General features: G+C 36.7%; 1 protein-coding gene across 1 annotated transcript in view; it reads right to left on the bottom strand.

Moving 5' to 3' along the window:
- Positions 1–801: 801 nt before the first annotated feature.
- Gbe1 (1,4-alpha-glucan branching enzyme 1) overlaps positions 802–14,612 on the bottom strand; it is a 241,631-nt gene continuing 227,820 nt past the window's right edge. Inside the window, exons 15-16 of the mRNA XM_036203624.1 lie at positions 8,824–8,941; positions 802–1,494 (exon numbers count right to left, since the gene is read on the bottom strand). Coding sequence (XP_036059517.1) covers positions 1,438–1,494; positions 8,824–8,941 — 175 coding nt within the window. The 3' untranslated portion in view covers positions 802–1,437. The remainder of the gene's footprint in view (positions 1,495–8,823; positions 8,942–14,612) is intronic.

Below are 14,612 nucleotides of genomic sequence, written 5' to 3'. Positions count from 1 at the left end.
GTTAGAAATTGTCTATGTGTTGATTATGCACACATGTGTAGGGCATGTTAGTGTACATGACAGTGTGTCCATTATCATGCATAGAAGATGCGAGAAGCCTTCCTCCATCTCTGTTCCCTTCATTTTTTCAGACAGAGTTATTTAATGAAGCCCACTATTTTGCCAAGGCTGGCTATGCAGCAACCTGTTGGGATTTGTCTGCCATCTTTCCCCAAAGATGCGGTTACAGGTGTAAACAGTCACTCCTAGCTTTAAGGTGAGGGCTAGGGATTTGAACTTACATCGTCTTCTGTTCATTTTATTTTCAGTTTTAATTTTGTGTATGTGCCAACATGTGGGTATGTCCATGTGAGTTTGGTTACTCTGGAATCCAGATGATACTGGAAACCTTGTAGCTGGAGTCACAGGCAATTGTGAGCTATCTGCTGTGGGAGCCAGGAACTGAACTCAGGTCCTTTGCAGGGGTAGTCCTTGTTCTTAACTACTGAACCATCTCTCCATCCTCTGAACACATGCTTGCTTGCTTTCATAGGTGCTCTAAGCCACAGGACCATCTCTCCAGGACCCTGGTTAACATGATTTTAAATTACAAAATGTTTGCCAAAGAAAGAAATCTTACTAGCTGCCTGGTCTATTACTCACATGTGAACTATGTAGAGAAGGTATCAGAGTTGAGATACAGCACACTAATGTTAATTGCAAATCATTCCTTATAACACCACAATAAAATGAGCATTTGCCAATGCAATTTAGCATTTTTTTTTATTGATTGAAATGAAAGACATTTTCTGAAATGCTACAATTACCATTTTAAGTCTTCAGAAAGACTGAGATATCACCATTTACTAAAACAGTATATTGATAGGAGATTACAAGATAAAACTTAATGCAAAATAAGGCACAGATAAGAACTTTATATTATCTTTTATAAGACTTGTATTTTTATGTTACCAATACATATTTAATACAGTAATTCTAAACACAATTTGGGGAAGAAAAAAAGAGAGAAATAAACTCAGTACCTCATAATTCAGACCAATAGACATTGGAACAAATAAGGCCAACAAATATCCATCTCGCAAAATACTGTCTTACTACAACAAAAATAATCGTGCCTGATGAATAATTCAAATTTGAAATTAAAGGATCAAATACTTTGCCAGTAAAGTAACATTTAAAAATTATTATATATTACACTTCATTTGCAAATTCTAATTTCTCAGAAGGCTTCAAAACACACACTGCTAATATTTTAAGTACATCTTCCCTTCTACTTCAGAAGCAAGTTATATATTTGCATATTCCAGCGTTGAATTTCAGCCTGATGTTTCGGCTAGACAGCCGTGCTTTTGCAAAGCTTATGCATTATCAACATTGTGGCAATGGAAATCAGCCAACCGGACACATCTGCCTGAGGTGGGCTGAGTTGAGGTCTCCTCAGTTTGGCAGATCCACATTCTGAAGGATGAGAGCCACTCGGCTTGGAATGTACACCTGTCAACACAATCACATCGATGTAATTGGGAAAAAATGCCGAACATGCTGTCATCACATTAAAGTGACAGGGACATCAGGCAGTCTCGCATCCGACTATGGTTACAGTGACCAGCCATCAGAAGGCTGAAGTTCACAGTTAAAACAGTTGTGGCAGAAATCAAAAGCTATTACAACAATGACCAGTAGAGGGCTCCATCCTATTTACAAAAGATGAAATTCCTCCCAGGAAGCCACATTCCACTGTTAGGTGCTGGAAAGGCCTGCCGGCAGTTGACAAGGTTGTGGAGATTAGAACAATAAATGCAGCGACCAGGTACTCAAAAGAACATTGCTAGTCACTAAGACAATACGAAATCCTACCATTTTTAAAACGTTTAAGAACAAAAATTGGAATGTAACATAAGGGATCCTAAGCCTTGTCTCAAGTTAACCCAATTAAAAAAAAAAAAGAAAAGAAAAAAATAAAACAAGTGAACAAAATAAAGACCCGTTCCTTTGATAGCCCTTTCCAAGCCCCTCTCCTGCCTGCAATCCCAGCTCAGCCCCTGCCTCTCACCATCACAGCCTCCTGCCACAGGAGTCTTTACACTCCTCTCAATCTTTCTAGAATATGTCCTACGTTCTGAACTCTCCCCTTTGTTGGTTCCTATAGCTCTCAGGTATTAATCACTCCTAGACACACGGCCAGGTTTTTCCAGGGCAGTTCCAGATCTGGAATGTTCTCCACTCCATTTTAAGTCACAGCAGCCATTTGGGTCCTTCTAAATCCTTCACACAATTTGTCATTTTGTTTTAGTTCTTTTCTCTTTTCCTGATATCTATCCTTCCTATGGGATCAGGAGCTTTATGGAAGCAGGGGTTAAATATCTCCTGATTTCTCATAACTGTCGGGTGCTATTAGGAAAGATGGGTACCAATACTGGCTACATAAAAGAATAGGCAAATAGCAGAGAAACAACAGCAGGCTGGTATGTTCCTGCTACCAAAAGCCCTCCAAAGAACTCTATCCAAAATTTATAACTAACGAACTGTGATACTTGATTTATTTTATCCTCATGTAGTACTAGTAACATAAATAATGAAAGTAACAGAGATTGCAGATATCATTGTGAGACCTCTAGCCATCTCTTTGTTATTTTGCCATATTCTGTAATTTTTATCTCTACATGAACACTTGACTGAGAGTTTTAAAAAGTGTCCTTTATAGTTTGCAACCAAAATAAAAACCACAAAAACATGGCTGTCTAAGAAAAATAAAAAATTTGAATGTACCTTATCTTTGCAAAAGACCTCACTACTTTTGTCTAAGATATCCAGAGTAAAGAATTCCAACCATACTGACAAAAGAAGTCAGGCAGACCAATGGACCAGGCTAATTTGGAGCAGTAAAACAGTCTTTTTAAAAAGATGTCATTTAAATAAAATTATAACATGAATGAGATGGCTAGAGGTTGGGATTTCTAATCTTTCCTTAAATGTAACAGCAATTTGGAAAATAATATTCTTCTGATAAAAATTTTACAAATGCTAACAGTTGCTGTTTAGTTTGGTGTCATAATCTAATTGTCAATCAAGTATTTTAAAAAAGATAAATATTACATCCCCATAGTCATTACATGTGAAGAAACCAAGTATTTCAATGCCACAGTCTGTTTACCTGCAACTTATACACTGCGTTAGTGTCTACAGACTTTTAAACCATATTAGAATTTAACTGCTACTGCAATTTACTTCATCCCAAAAGTGTATTCTTTTTTGTTAAGACACAGATATTTAAGGTAAGATGTAGGAAACTGTTTCAACAATGGGAAGGTGGAGGTATCCATGAAGAAGGGAAGGCTACTCCATGGATCCAGAGAGATCTTCTACAATGAAGACACAGACAAAGAAACAGACCCAAGCAAATGAGAAGAAACAAAGGGACCCAAAAGTCAGGAAAGTTCATTTCCTACCCTAAGCACCCCGAGTACACATTTAAATATATTCTGTCCCTCTAAAGGACAAAGGTCTAAGGGAGGTTGCCCATGTGTTATGATAGCTGTTACTGAGTTTGACTAGTAGGGGAGACAGGAAGTTCTTCTGTGAACAATCTTACATCAAAGAGTAATCTAAATTTCTGTAGCACCAGAAGCCAGACATAAATATCTCACATTCTTCTCCTATAAAATCATTCTGAGAAGATAGTGTCCCATAATACTGGCAACGGGAACCTGGCAGTTGAAGTCTCCTGAAGAAGTTCCAATGAGACACATAAATCAGACTGGGGATGAATAATGATTGGTCCATCTCAGTGTTACAGCACAGTGATACATCAGAAGAGGTCCACTCAATCTCTTCTTTGGGTTCTAGGTAATTACAGTAGCTACTGCTTGATTCATATCTTCATAGTGATTTATTAGTGGAATATAAATAACAACTATCATTCCTAAAGAAGGCTTCTTGTGTTTGGAACCTGCAATATTTCAGCCATTTCAAATTTCAGAATTGAAAACAAGAGAATGTATGAAGTTCAAGTTTGTAATACACGAATTGGCTTTTCAACTTTGGCATTAGATGATTAAAAATGTTCGGAGAGTTTTCACTATGTGATGCTGACCATTCTGTGTAAGGAACTTTATGGCCCCAATTCTAGTTACACTTACAGACTCCAATACCACATTTGAAAGCCCTTCAGTTGGTGACCCTGTCATATCTTTAACAGGAATATTGTATAACTACAGTTTTTGCTGCACTGTTAATTAACACATACGTTTATGTTGCTCTGGAGCCTTTGTATTATAAGCAGCATTAAAAAAAAGTTTTCTCACAAGCGAGTGATTTTTCTCCACTCTGGACATGTATGAACTTTTGAATTTTATTCTTTATTGGGTTTCTTTGTGTATAAATCAACTTTCTTAGTGGTTAGGAAATGACTACCAATTATACCAAAGGCTGAAGATAATCAGTGCTAACCCTTAAGATAAGATCATTAGAAACATGAACCAATTTTGGGCCTCTAAAACTTAATGCCTAAGTACTGGCTCTGTAGTTCCTGTCTCACTGTTTAAGTTCCCAAACAGTTTTGATTTGTATGGCAAGAGGAGAGACGCAGACATAAGTAGATTTAAACATAAACGTTTAACTGTGCTTCAATATAACACATCTTGGTACACACATTCAGAAAAAGGTTCAGCATATATGTTAGAGACCATATGTGCTGTCAAACACATCTGATTACACATTCAGCCTTACACATGTTACAGTGAGAGCCACATAAAGAATAGATGAGACAATGTAATATATGTGTATGAAGTCCATTGTCTAGCCATAGTCATACTGACCTGCTTCAAAGCAAATAGCACACAATTCATCTACTGAGTATCAAATTCATGTTAATCTACCAGCTATTTTGGCTAGTTCACCAAGGCTTAACCACTCCAGTAACCACTAGTGTGGCTCAAACCACATGATCACATAGTAATCCATCATGTCAGCCAAAACTGTTATTTTTTCTTTAGGATTATAAAAGAGTTGTAAAATTAATTACATGATTTTGAAAGACATGGTGTCTAACACTGGGAATGATAATATTTTAAAGTTTAGGCATAATGCTACACAGGGAATTTTAAAAGTATATTAGAAAAGTGTGCTAAATTTAGCATAATTGCACTCAGATATAATATTGGTAGGGTGAAAATATAATTCACTGAAAAATAGATCAGACCTTTTTATAGGTATTTCCCTTTTTAAAAGTGACAGTTAAGGTAATTTTATTTTTCATATACATATGTTAGTTCACAAAGTACTTTCTAAGAAAAATATAATTAGCTCACATTGTGTGTTTAAGAGTTAGAAGAATATATATAAATATTTTAATTAATTTATATTTATTCATTGAATTCTTACATATTAATATATAATTCCATATAGGCTTTGACACAGGACATACTAATTTAGAAATATTAAGGAAACTAAACTCTAAGAATTGAGTACTTTTTTTTTTTTTTTGCTAAAATAAGTAAACATTTCTATAGGGAGTGCCAAAGATACGTTCTAACTGTTAAATTGTATTTTCAGTATTTATATATGAGCGACAATAGGAAATACACATTTTTTAAGATTCCCCCATTTAAATGAAAACCCCTGTGAATCCCTACATTTAGAATAGGCACAAACACACTACATGTTGGGAAGGATCCAAGCTGACAATGTAATTAATACCAAGCCTCCTGTTTCGGTCATATCTTTATCATTGCCATTGGCCTTGGGGGCTGTAAGGAAGTACATTTATGTGACCTTGTAGCCCCTATGGGAAATTAAATTTATGAGCCAGAGAAGGGCAAGGGAATCTGGTCACCCAAAATGTGCCAATTAACACAGAAGTTAATATACCAGTTCCTATGTCAGAACCTATAATACAGAGGAATGATTATGCTAAAATGGATCTCCCCTAAACCATCAGCACAGCAGACTAGAGGAGATCAGCCCTACTAGTTCAGCAGCTGTGGGGTGCCCTAACTTTCCAAATGTATTTCTGTGGTGGTGTGAATCCAGTTAGCACTGGTTTCATGGTCTTCAGTAAGGACTCACAGACAGTGCCCAGACAGTACCTGCTGATGCCGCAGGATGCAGGTGTATTTTAAGATTCCTCTGAGCTGTGTTTGCCGCTGTCTTTGCAAGCAGATTTGACACTTACTCAGCAGATCCCTGGATTATTGAGCTTGCACATTAAGCTTTAGCAAATGCTGTGAACCGGTTATGATGGGCAGAAATTTCATGGAAGGGGGGAAGTTATATCTACTCTTGCTTTCATTACACGGGGAGTGCAGGACACGGAGGTCATCTTATTGGTGACTGTATGAGCCATAGTGCACCTAGGGTCACTGCCAAGCACTTGATTGGATTCCAGCACTCAGAAATCCGTTTAAGAAGGAGTTTCACTATAATGAGGCATTCATGGGACAGATGTTTTTTTCACGTAATTTCTTGTTCCCTGCCCTTTACCCTGATTGCTTAACAGAATAACTGACAAGAAGGAACTTGTTTCCATGGATTTTATACGTATACTTTTTTTTTTTCCTGGTCCACTGGGCTCCCTTCTTCTAGCGATCACTTTATCTGCACCTGAGCACTGGAGATGGACACTTTCTGTGTATCTCTGGCCTCTGAGAATCAGACACTGCTATGAGGAAGGCAGGCCCCCCACCCCCTTGCAGATTGAGGTGGATCACAGCTGTGGTGTGCATAGTCTTTAGACCTTTCTTCTGTGCTTGTGGTACATTCCTGAGACCAAGCAGGGAGGGGCAGTCTCCATTCTGTCTGCTAATTTAGAAACTGGGTTCTGTGTCTGCGAGAGAACTTCTATTAGAGCTTAAAAAGTAACCTGGTTGCCATGACCCCTGGCTTGTTGACTGGTTTTAATTATGTCAGAATATTTTTCTCCTGAAAAACTGAATGGATGCCAAAAGCTTTTCTATCTACACCAAGGAGTGGGAGTGCTTATCAATGAAAGTAACTTTTGCCAAGGTATTTGTAACCAAGCATCCTCCAGGCACTCAGTTCCTTGATAGGTTCAAGGCATGAAAATGAGACCGCTGACAGGAAACACGTGACCATAAAGGACTTAAACACACAGCTACGAACCTTTTGTAGTTTCTGAAAAGCTTGGCCCTGTCCATGGGTTTGTGTGTCCTAAGAATCTCTTGCCACCCAGAGGATAGTACAATATGTCCTCATTTATGGGTGAGGGAAATAGCTGTGGACAGCAAATTAAATTACTCAAGAGCTTAAAGCTAGCAAGTGGCAGACAGGGTATTAGATTCCAGGTCTCTTCCGTGGCATATTGTCATCAGTTCACTCCAGCGACAAAGCCTCTCCACAGCAAAATTCTGTTGAGATATGTGACCCTTTGGTAATTTTACCTACAAAAGAAGTTTGCTAAATCTTTCAGGCTCCTTCTGTCAAATTCAAGTGGATAAAGTTCAGTTTTACTGTGGCAGGCTGCTGCTTCTCAGGTTCCTCACTATGAGCTGAATCATCTCACTAAACCCCTCAGGAGTCTTTTACCTTTTTGGTTATTCCACATCTTTTAGGTAATTGTCTCACTCACTTATGGAACTATTTTTATCAGCCATATCACACATGTCGAAATTGAATGACCTGACAAGTTACAGCAGTAGTTCTTCAAAAGTGGATAGTACCCGTGAGCCCTCTCTCTTAACCATGCACAGACACTCTCTCTGTACCCACCTAAACCGACATCAGAGCTATTAAGACACACTCACACCCACACATAAGAACAGCGGCTGAGTCTGCCTAGCCACCGAGCTTACATCACTGCTTAGATATCCTGGCTGCAGTCTTTTCGTTTATTTTATGGCTCACCCACTCTGCCCAAAATATAGTACTTTACTAAATGAAAGACTTGTTCAACTTCAAATGGTAGGGTATCATATAAAAATGGATCCCAGGGGTACCATATAGATTTTAATGCTCAACCTCTGAACTTTTTAAAAAGTGAACAATTTATAAAAATCTGCTTACTCGCTATGATATATCTACATATTTGTTAGATATTTTCTGGTGTCATGAATGTAAGAGAATCTCTCTCACAGTAAAAGAGAATGATGGAGATCTGAGAGAGATATAAAGACAGAGGGGAAATGGAAATGCAGGCACATGATCAGTCAGTCAAAGAAAGTATGATTTATGTGTAACCTAAGTAGACTATATGGCCATACATTAAATAAAGCATCCTTCCCTGTCTAAAGTGTTGCTAAACTCTACATCTTCTAAGAACTGAAGCTTAATATTTGAAGGCATCACCCTATTATCTGTTTCAGCACTGAGTGTAACAAAACTCTTAATGTAAAAACCTTTTCTCAGTTACATGAATAATCCAGAGAATTTATAGATACAAAGAATCTAGTCCTCAATTTACTAGGTGACAGAAAAGATATGTTATTTATTTCTTCAAGATGTATTAAACTTCATTAATAGACAATAATGTAGAAATCCATTTAATGAAATATACTGTAGAAAAAGCAATAATTAAATTACAACATAAAGAATAAACATGGTTGTAATAGAGGGAAAAAAAGCAAACCTGTTCCCTAGAGCCCATAGACATGACTTTAAATCCTATTATTATTCAAGTTTTTCCTATTGTACCCAAATATCCTTCAGTATTATTTTTCCTAAGACCCGGTGTCTCTTACCACCTTTTTCTGTTTTCCCTATCTTTTAGTCCCCACCTCATGTTATCATTTAAATAGTTGTTTCTTTGAGCAAAAGCATAACTACAAAGATTAAGAGTTAAGTTTAAAACATCTAAAGAGTCTTACTTACCAAAAGAGAATAGGGACGACCATTATGTTCGAAAGCCTCAGTAAAGTATTCAGTATTGTGGTCCAGTCTCTGGTGTCCTCCATATTCCGCAGCGTCTGAATCTAGTACAATTTTGAATGTGCAGCCGTTAAGGAACTCACAACAGTACAGAAGTGGAAGGAGACATTATGAATGCACTTCTGAACAATGTTAAAACATGATTTTGTTGTGTACATGTTCCTTCTCAAACATTCCAGAGGTTCTTGTTTGAAAGAACTTCTAGACCTAGCCCACATCCTATACCCAAAAAGTCATGTACTCCATCCAATCCACTGAGAGATAGCGCAGCCTGACACTGAATATCCCTACTGACAGACACTCTCCTTTGCTCTGGAAGCGACCCATCCTCTCTCTGACATCCCGATTCCTTACTGAAGAGAAACAGGGCTCATTGGGACTATTTCTACATAGAAAAACCATACAGAATACACTAAATAGAAAGTTGTGATATACCATCCTGATACCTAGTTACTTTGTTAGTTACATGTCTTTAAAATACATTAAATGTATTATAAAATGCATACACACATGGGGGCATTAGACCGCTGCTTAATTCCAATTTGGAAGAACTTTTTACTCTGTCCTAATTTTTGATTTCATGGAGTTTTTTTGAATCTGAATATCAGAGGGGCAAACAATGACATGGACAAAGTGTGGTTTGAAGATTTCTACATACAGCCTTAACCCAACTTCCTGGCTCTAAACAGCACATTGCTATTAATATAGCACGAGCAGGTAAACATACTGTCATTGCCACAGGTAGATTCATGTGGCAATGAAGGAATTTGCTATAATTTAACACCCAATTCTTCCCTTGCATTACCAAAGATGAAACAGGCTCTCGAGCATGCTAGCCCAGTGTCCTTTCAGACTGGCATCATCTATTTCACAGTGAGTTATCAGAATGAATGTATTTACAGAATAAAACTAAAGGCTGTTTTACTAACCTTATATGTCTAGAAATAGTACTTGACATTAAAATCCACAAGTAAATACTTATTGGTACGTAGAAATTTGGTTTCTTCTAGCCTTATGAATACAGATAATTCTAAGGCATTTTAGGCTTTTTTTTTTTGTCCTAGAACAGAAATCTTCAGTACCACAAACATTTGTACATTTTTCATACAGTAAAAAGATCATAATAATCGTGCATGTGAGCAATGATCGATGGCCTATCAGTTTCATCCTTTTCAAACCTTGGTCTAGGTCAGAGATGCAGATGGATACACCACAGGAAATTTGCTGGAAGTTGTGACTCTGTCTTGGTGAACCCAGGTCAGTCTGCTCTGATTCACAATAACACTGATGATCAGGGGTGCTCTTGTGTTCAAAGGAGGCAGAGGTGGGGGATGGGGATCCAAGTGGTGTGTTGAAAGCTAGAAAGTGTAAGTGTACTCTAAAGTCGATGTGGCTGAAATGACTTAAGCCTATTAATGAGTTTATGGTAAAATACAGTTGGTGAACATTACTGCAGACATAGCAGATAAGTGAAACACCAAAGGGGTGACCAAAATAAAGTTTAGTTCAGTTCTTCGTTCTAGTTGGATTGATGTAATAAAAAGTCACCATATGTAGAGTAATGCCCCCAGAATATGTTTTTATAACTGCTGAATTAAATTATCAAGAAATCCCTGGGTAACAAAACAAATCCTGGTGAAGGCTGCAAAAGGCAAGCATGTCTTCAACATCAGTAGCTGGATTAGGAACTACCAAATGACAGCTGTATTTTAAGGGTTTCCCTATGTGGATAGGTGGCATTTTAGGTGACAGAGGATCTATATGCATTAGTCATTGTCTGAACACAGAATTGTTGTTTCCTGTTATTAAAATGCTAATTCATTGAAAAATTCAAGAGTGCATCTTTGACTATATATTTTCATAATCAATGATACAGAAAGAACAGCAGTCATACAAGGGCACATTTCCTTTTTGACACCAAAAGGGTCTCTCTTGTTGAAAATAGTCTACTTTGTATGTGTGTAATTTGTAGCCACAGAGGAAAAGCTTCTAAAAAAAAAAAGACACAGAAGTTTCCAACTATAAGCTAGATTTATTTTTTGTCTGTTCTATAATTTCTAGAAAAACTTCTGTGAACAATTTTGGAATTACCAAGCTCTGTGTCTTTATTACCCAGGGAACACAACAGCTTCCTTAAGGAAATACAGTGCTTAAATTCAGAAGTTTTGTATTCATGTAATTTGAAAGCATATTAAGGTAATTTGAATTAAGTTAAAATTATCTTCATTGTATTTTTCAAACTATATTCCTATATATTTTAAAAGAGACTGAGGGAATACTTGAGTTAGGGAATATTTAAAATAATTGCAAATGAAGTCAGCTGTTCCAATAGCCTCTTAACATCTTTAGTCAAATTCTAAGCAAGACCCTGTAAAGGCCAAGTTTCTTGTTACTGAATAACACACAGTAGCAAATCACAACTATAACATGATTTCCCGACCATTATCTTTGTTTCACTTCATAGAGACAACTTGTTGAAAGAGAAGAGGAAGGGGAAGGTATTCCTGCCCTGCAACAGACAACTAGGCAGGTGGGAAAGCTGGTGCCAAGCAGAATTCAAGGGCAGAACTGCTTGCTCCACTCTCTGTAGCCGGCATACAGTTCATGGGAGATTCAGTCAGAGTGCTGGGGAATGCTATTTCTTGCTCGGTTCCAAAGTTGAGCTTCCACGCACAAAGAAGCCAGAGTAAATACAAAGAGGAAATTAAAAAGGTGCTATTTAGAGCCATCTACTTTAGTACACTTAAAAGATGGGCGTTTCCAACATTGTTATCAGAAGTTTATTCTCTCAGTTTTAGTTCCATTCATATGTGAACAGAAAATACTGAACGATTTTTCCCCTTGCTTAATTTTAGAAAACGCATTAAGAAAAGAATAATAGAATTTTAAGTACAGATTTTTCTTTTCTATAAAAAGAGAGATGAAATAGGTTCCTACCAATTTGGATAGCATTTTAAAATATTATGACTTCTTATTTTAAATTCAAGAGCTTCCTAAGTATTTGATATATCTATCAACAGGTTGAAGTAGATAAGAAGTTTTAAGTATTATTTTATAATCTATGTCCTTAAATTTGAACCAAGGAAGAGCCTATTCTGAAGGAGGCCTATACTAATAAGATTAAAGAACAGTGAAGGCACGAAGACTCTCAAATTCAATGGCTCTTCAAATACTTCAAAAGCTGCTGTGTTTGCTCAGCCACTTGATAAAGTGTCTGTTCAAAGTGTGAGCATTTGATGTAAGAAGTGCTATCATTTTTATCATTCAGTGTCAAGCTTCCTTCACTCCCACTGATGAAGCCGAAGACATTTATTGTAAGGCACAACCCCTGAGATTTCCAGTTGAGTGATAGAAAGGGGGACCTGCCAATGACTAGATGACTATAGGGATGGCAGAGCCAATAACTTACCATATATCTTCAACTGTTAGAAATCATCAATTTTAAGACAAAATTTTTGTAGATCTCTAGTAAAGAGAAACACCATTATTGTTGTACTATTCCTTGTAAGATATACCCCAAACAAAGACATGGTATAATGTGAAAAACATTAGTTTGAGAATAAATTATATTTATATCTAGTTCTTTAATCAACACACTTATTTGATAACAATTATCATAAGTCAAGGGAGCTGAATGATGTCAGGAGAGAGAGTCTACACCCAAGAGAGGAAAAGAGTGTAAAGACTCTAAGATCCACTCTAAAAGAAGTAACCCTGAGTAACCAAATGTCTACTTTGTAGAATTAGAACAGCTGGTGGGAAGCAATGGAGGATTTAGGATTTCAGTTGTTTGAAGATGACCACTCAATATAGAATTTGCCATAATGTTCAAACATGATTTCCCCTTTAACATTTCACAAATTGAATTTTATCTGTCGATATATATAATCTATAAAATCTAAGGTCATAGCAACATAGCATCTGAACCAGACATGTCCTTTCATTTTGTAATGACTTGAATTACAATTGTATAAAAGCCCTAGAAACCACAACTTTACTTGCTGTTTTTGGTCTCTTTCAAAATGCAGAGACAGCAGAGGTCTGTGATCTGTTTTGGTACATGTAATGCATGTGTCTGTCTGTGTGTGATGGTGATGCCTGTGAATACAGACCCAATTTAGGCAATTCTATCTTTATTTCTTTTTTCAAATTTCATTCTTGTAATAGAGTTTTCTAATACATTATTCATTTTTTAAACCATTGATGATAATGTGACATATATGATTACATTTCTTTTATGGAAAGTAAGAATTTTGTATTTTCTTTCTTAGACATCAATGAAAAACAGCACTCTTCAACAGCATATAATTTCTAATTAAATTTGGAGTAAAAATACAGAAAAATAAATGGAAAATTTACTTCTGAGTATACTCAATGTTTTAAAACTTAATACATTAATAATTTAGCTTTTCTTTGGGGGAATACTTTCTTAGTCTTATTGGCTCAAAATAATCATGGAGTCCCAGAAAGAGGCAACATCTCCAATCATGCATGAGCTACATACACATTCAAGTTTGAGAACAATATCTTCATCAAAAGTTTAAATGACAGTCATAGATTTAATTATATGCCAAGAAGAAGCACATTTGTATTCTAAGCTAGGATGTGCTTCTTTCATCAACAAAAGCTTTCTGGTTTTAGACTACACAATAAACACCAATCCCTGCAAGATCGATGTCTTATACATTTCTAGATACTGTGAAATGTGAATATCAATAAAGCGAGCTCAAAGGATGTCTTGCTCAAATGTCATTATCTACCATGTTAATTAATGGATGAGCATGCTTTGCAAAATGCATTTTCATGCAAAACTTTAGCTTATTCTTGGGTGTGCTGAAGGACACACATTGGTAAATAGCAGATGGAATGACAATACAAAATAGCAGGGCTATGCGACTCTCTCTACTAACAGAAAAAGTGTTCCAAATCCTTTACGGAACATTTCTGGTGATCCTATTTAGCCATGTTTCATTATCTTGGAAGATTATGTAACTTAAACTAAAAGACATCATTGCCTTTCAATAGCTGGAGAAAGAAGTACTGTGGTAACAAGGAAGTGCCCACACTTCTAGCTTGTGTTCCTTCTAGAAATATGCTCTGTCCATACCATCATTATCTACATACTTAAAAATTCAGCTATGTAAGGAAGCAATAGCAATCATTTAGAACTGAAAAAGAAAAATAGATTATTTTTGCCTTTAACTAGAAACCTTATTATCAAAACCAGTTTGTACGATGCACACACACACACACACACACACACACACACACACTCCCTAAAATACCAAAACCCTCTCATGCTTTGAACTAAAAAATAATTTTGATTTTTGACTATTAAAGAAATACTTTACTCCAGGCTGGAAAGGTGGCTCAGTGGAAAAGAGCTCTCTATGCAAACATAAGATCTAAGATCTTATCCCCAGTATCTACTAAAATCCTGGTGTGGCAACACCAGTCTATAATTCCAGTGTTAGTATGGCAGGGATGGTTAGCATCCAGGGGCTAACCTCTGGCCTCTATACTCCCTTGCACCAGTGGGTCAATCAGCAAATGTCAAGAGGCCTCCTGCCCCATGAACTTTCTCCCAAGCAAACTTACTCTAAACCTATACTCCAAAATCCTGCAACAGAGTCAAATAAATAAATATGTAAAAGGAAAAGATGGTTGGGAGTTTGAAAAATTCTGAAAAACAGGCAATTATAGGCAGTTAGGTATATTACAACAAAAGTAAT

Source organism: Onychomys torridus, chromosome 12, assembly GCF_903995425.1.
Source record: "Onychomys torridus chromosome 12, mOncTor1.1, whole genome shotgun sequence".
Classification (NCBI taxonomy): Eukaryota; Metazoa; Chordata; class Mammalia; order Rodentia; family Cricetidae; genus Onychomys; species Onychomys torridus.
This window is presented reverse-complemented; position numbering and strand designations above follow the sequence as displayed.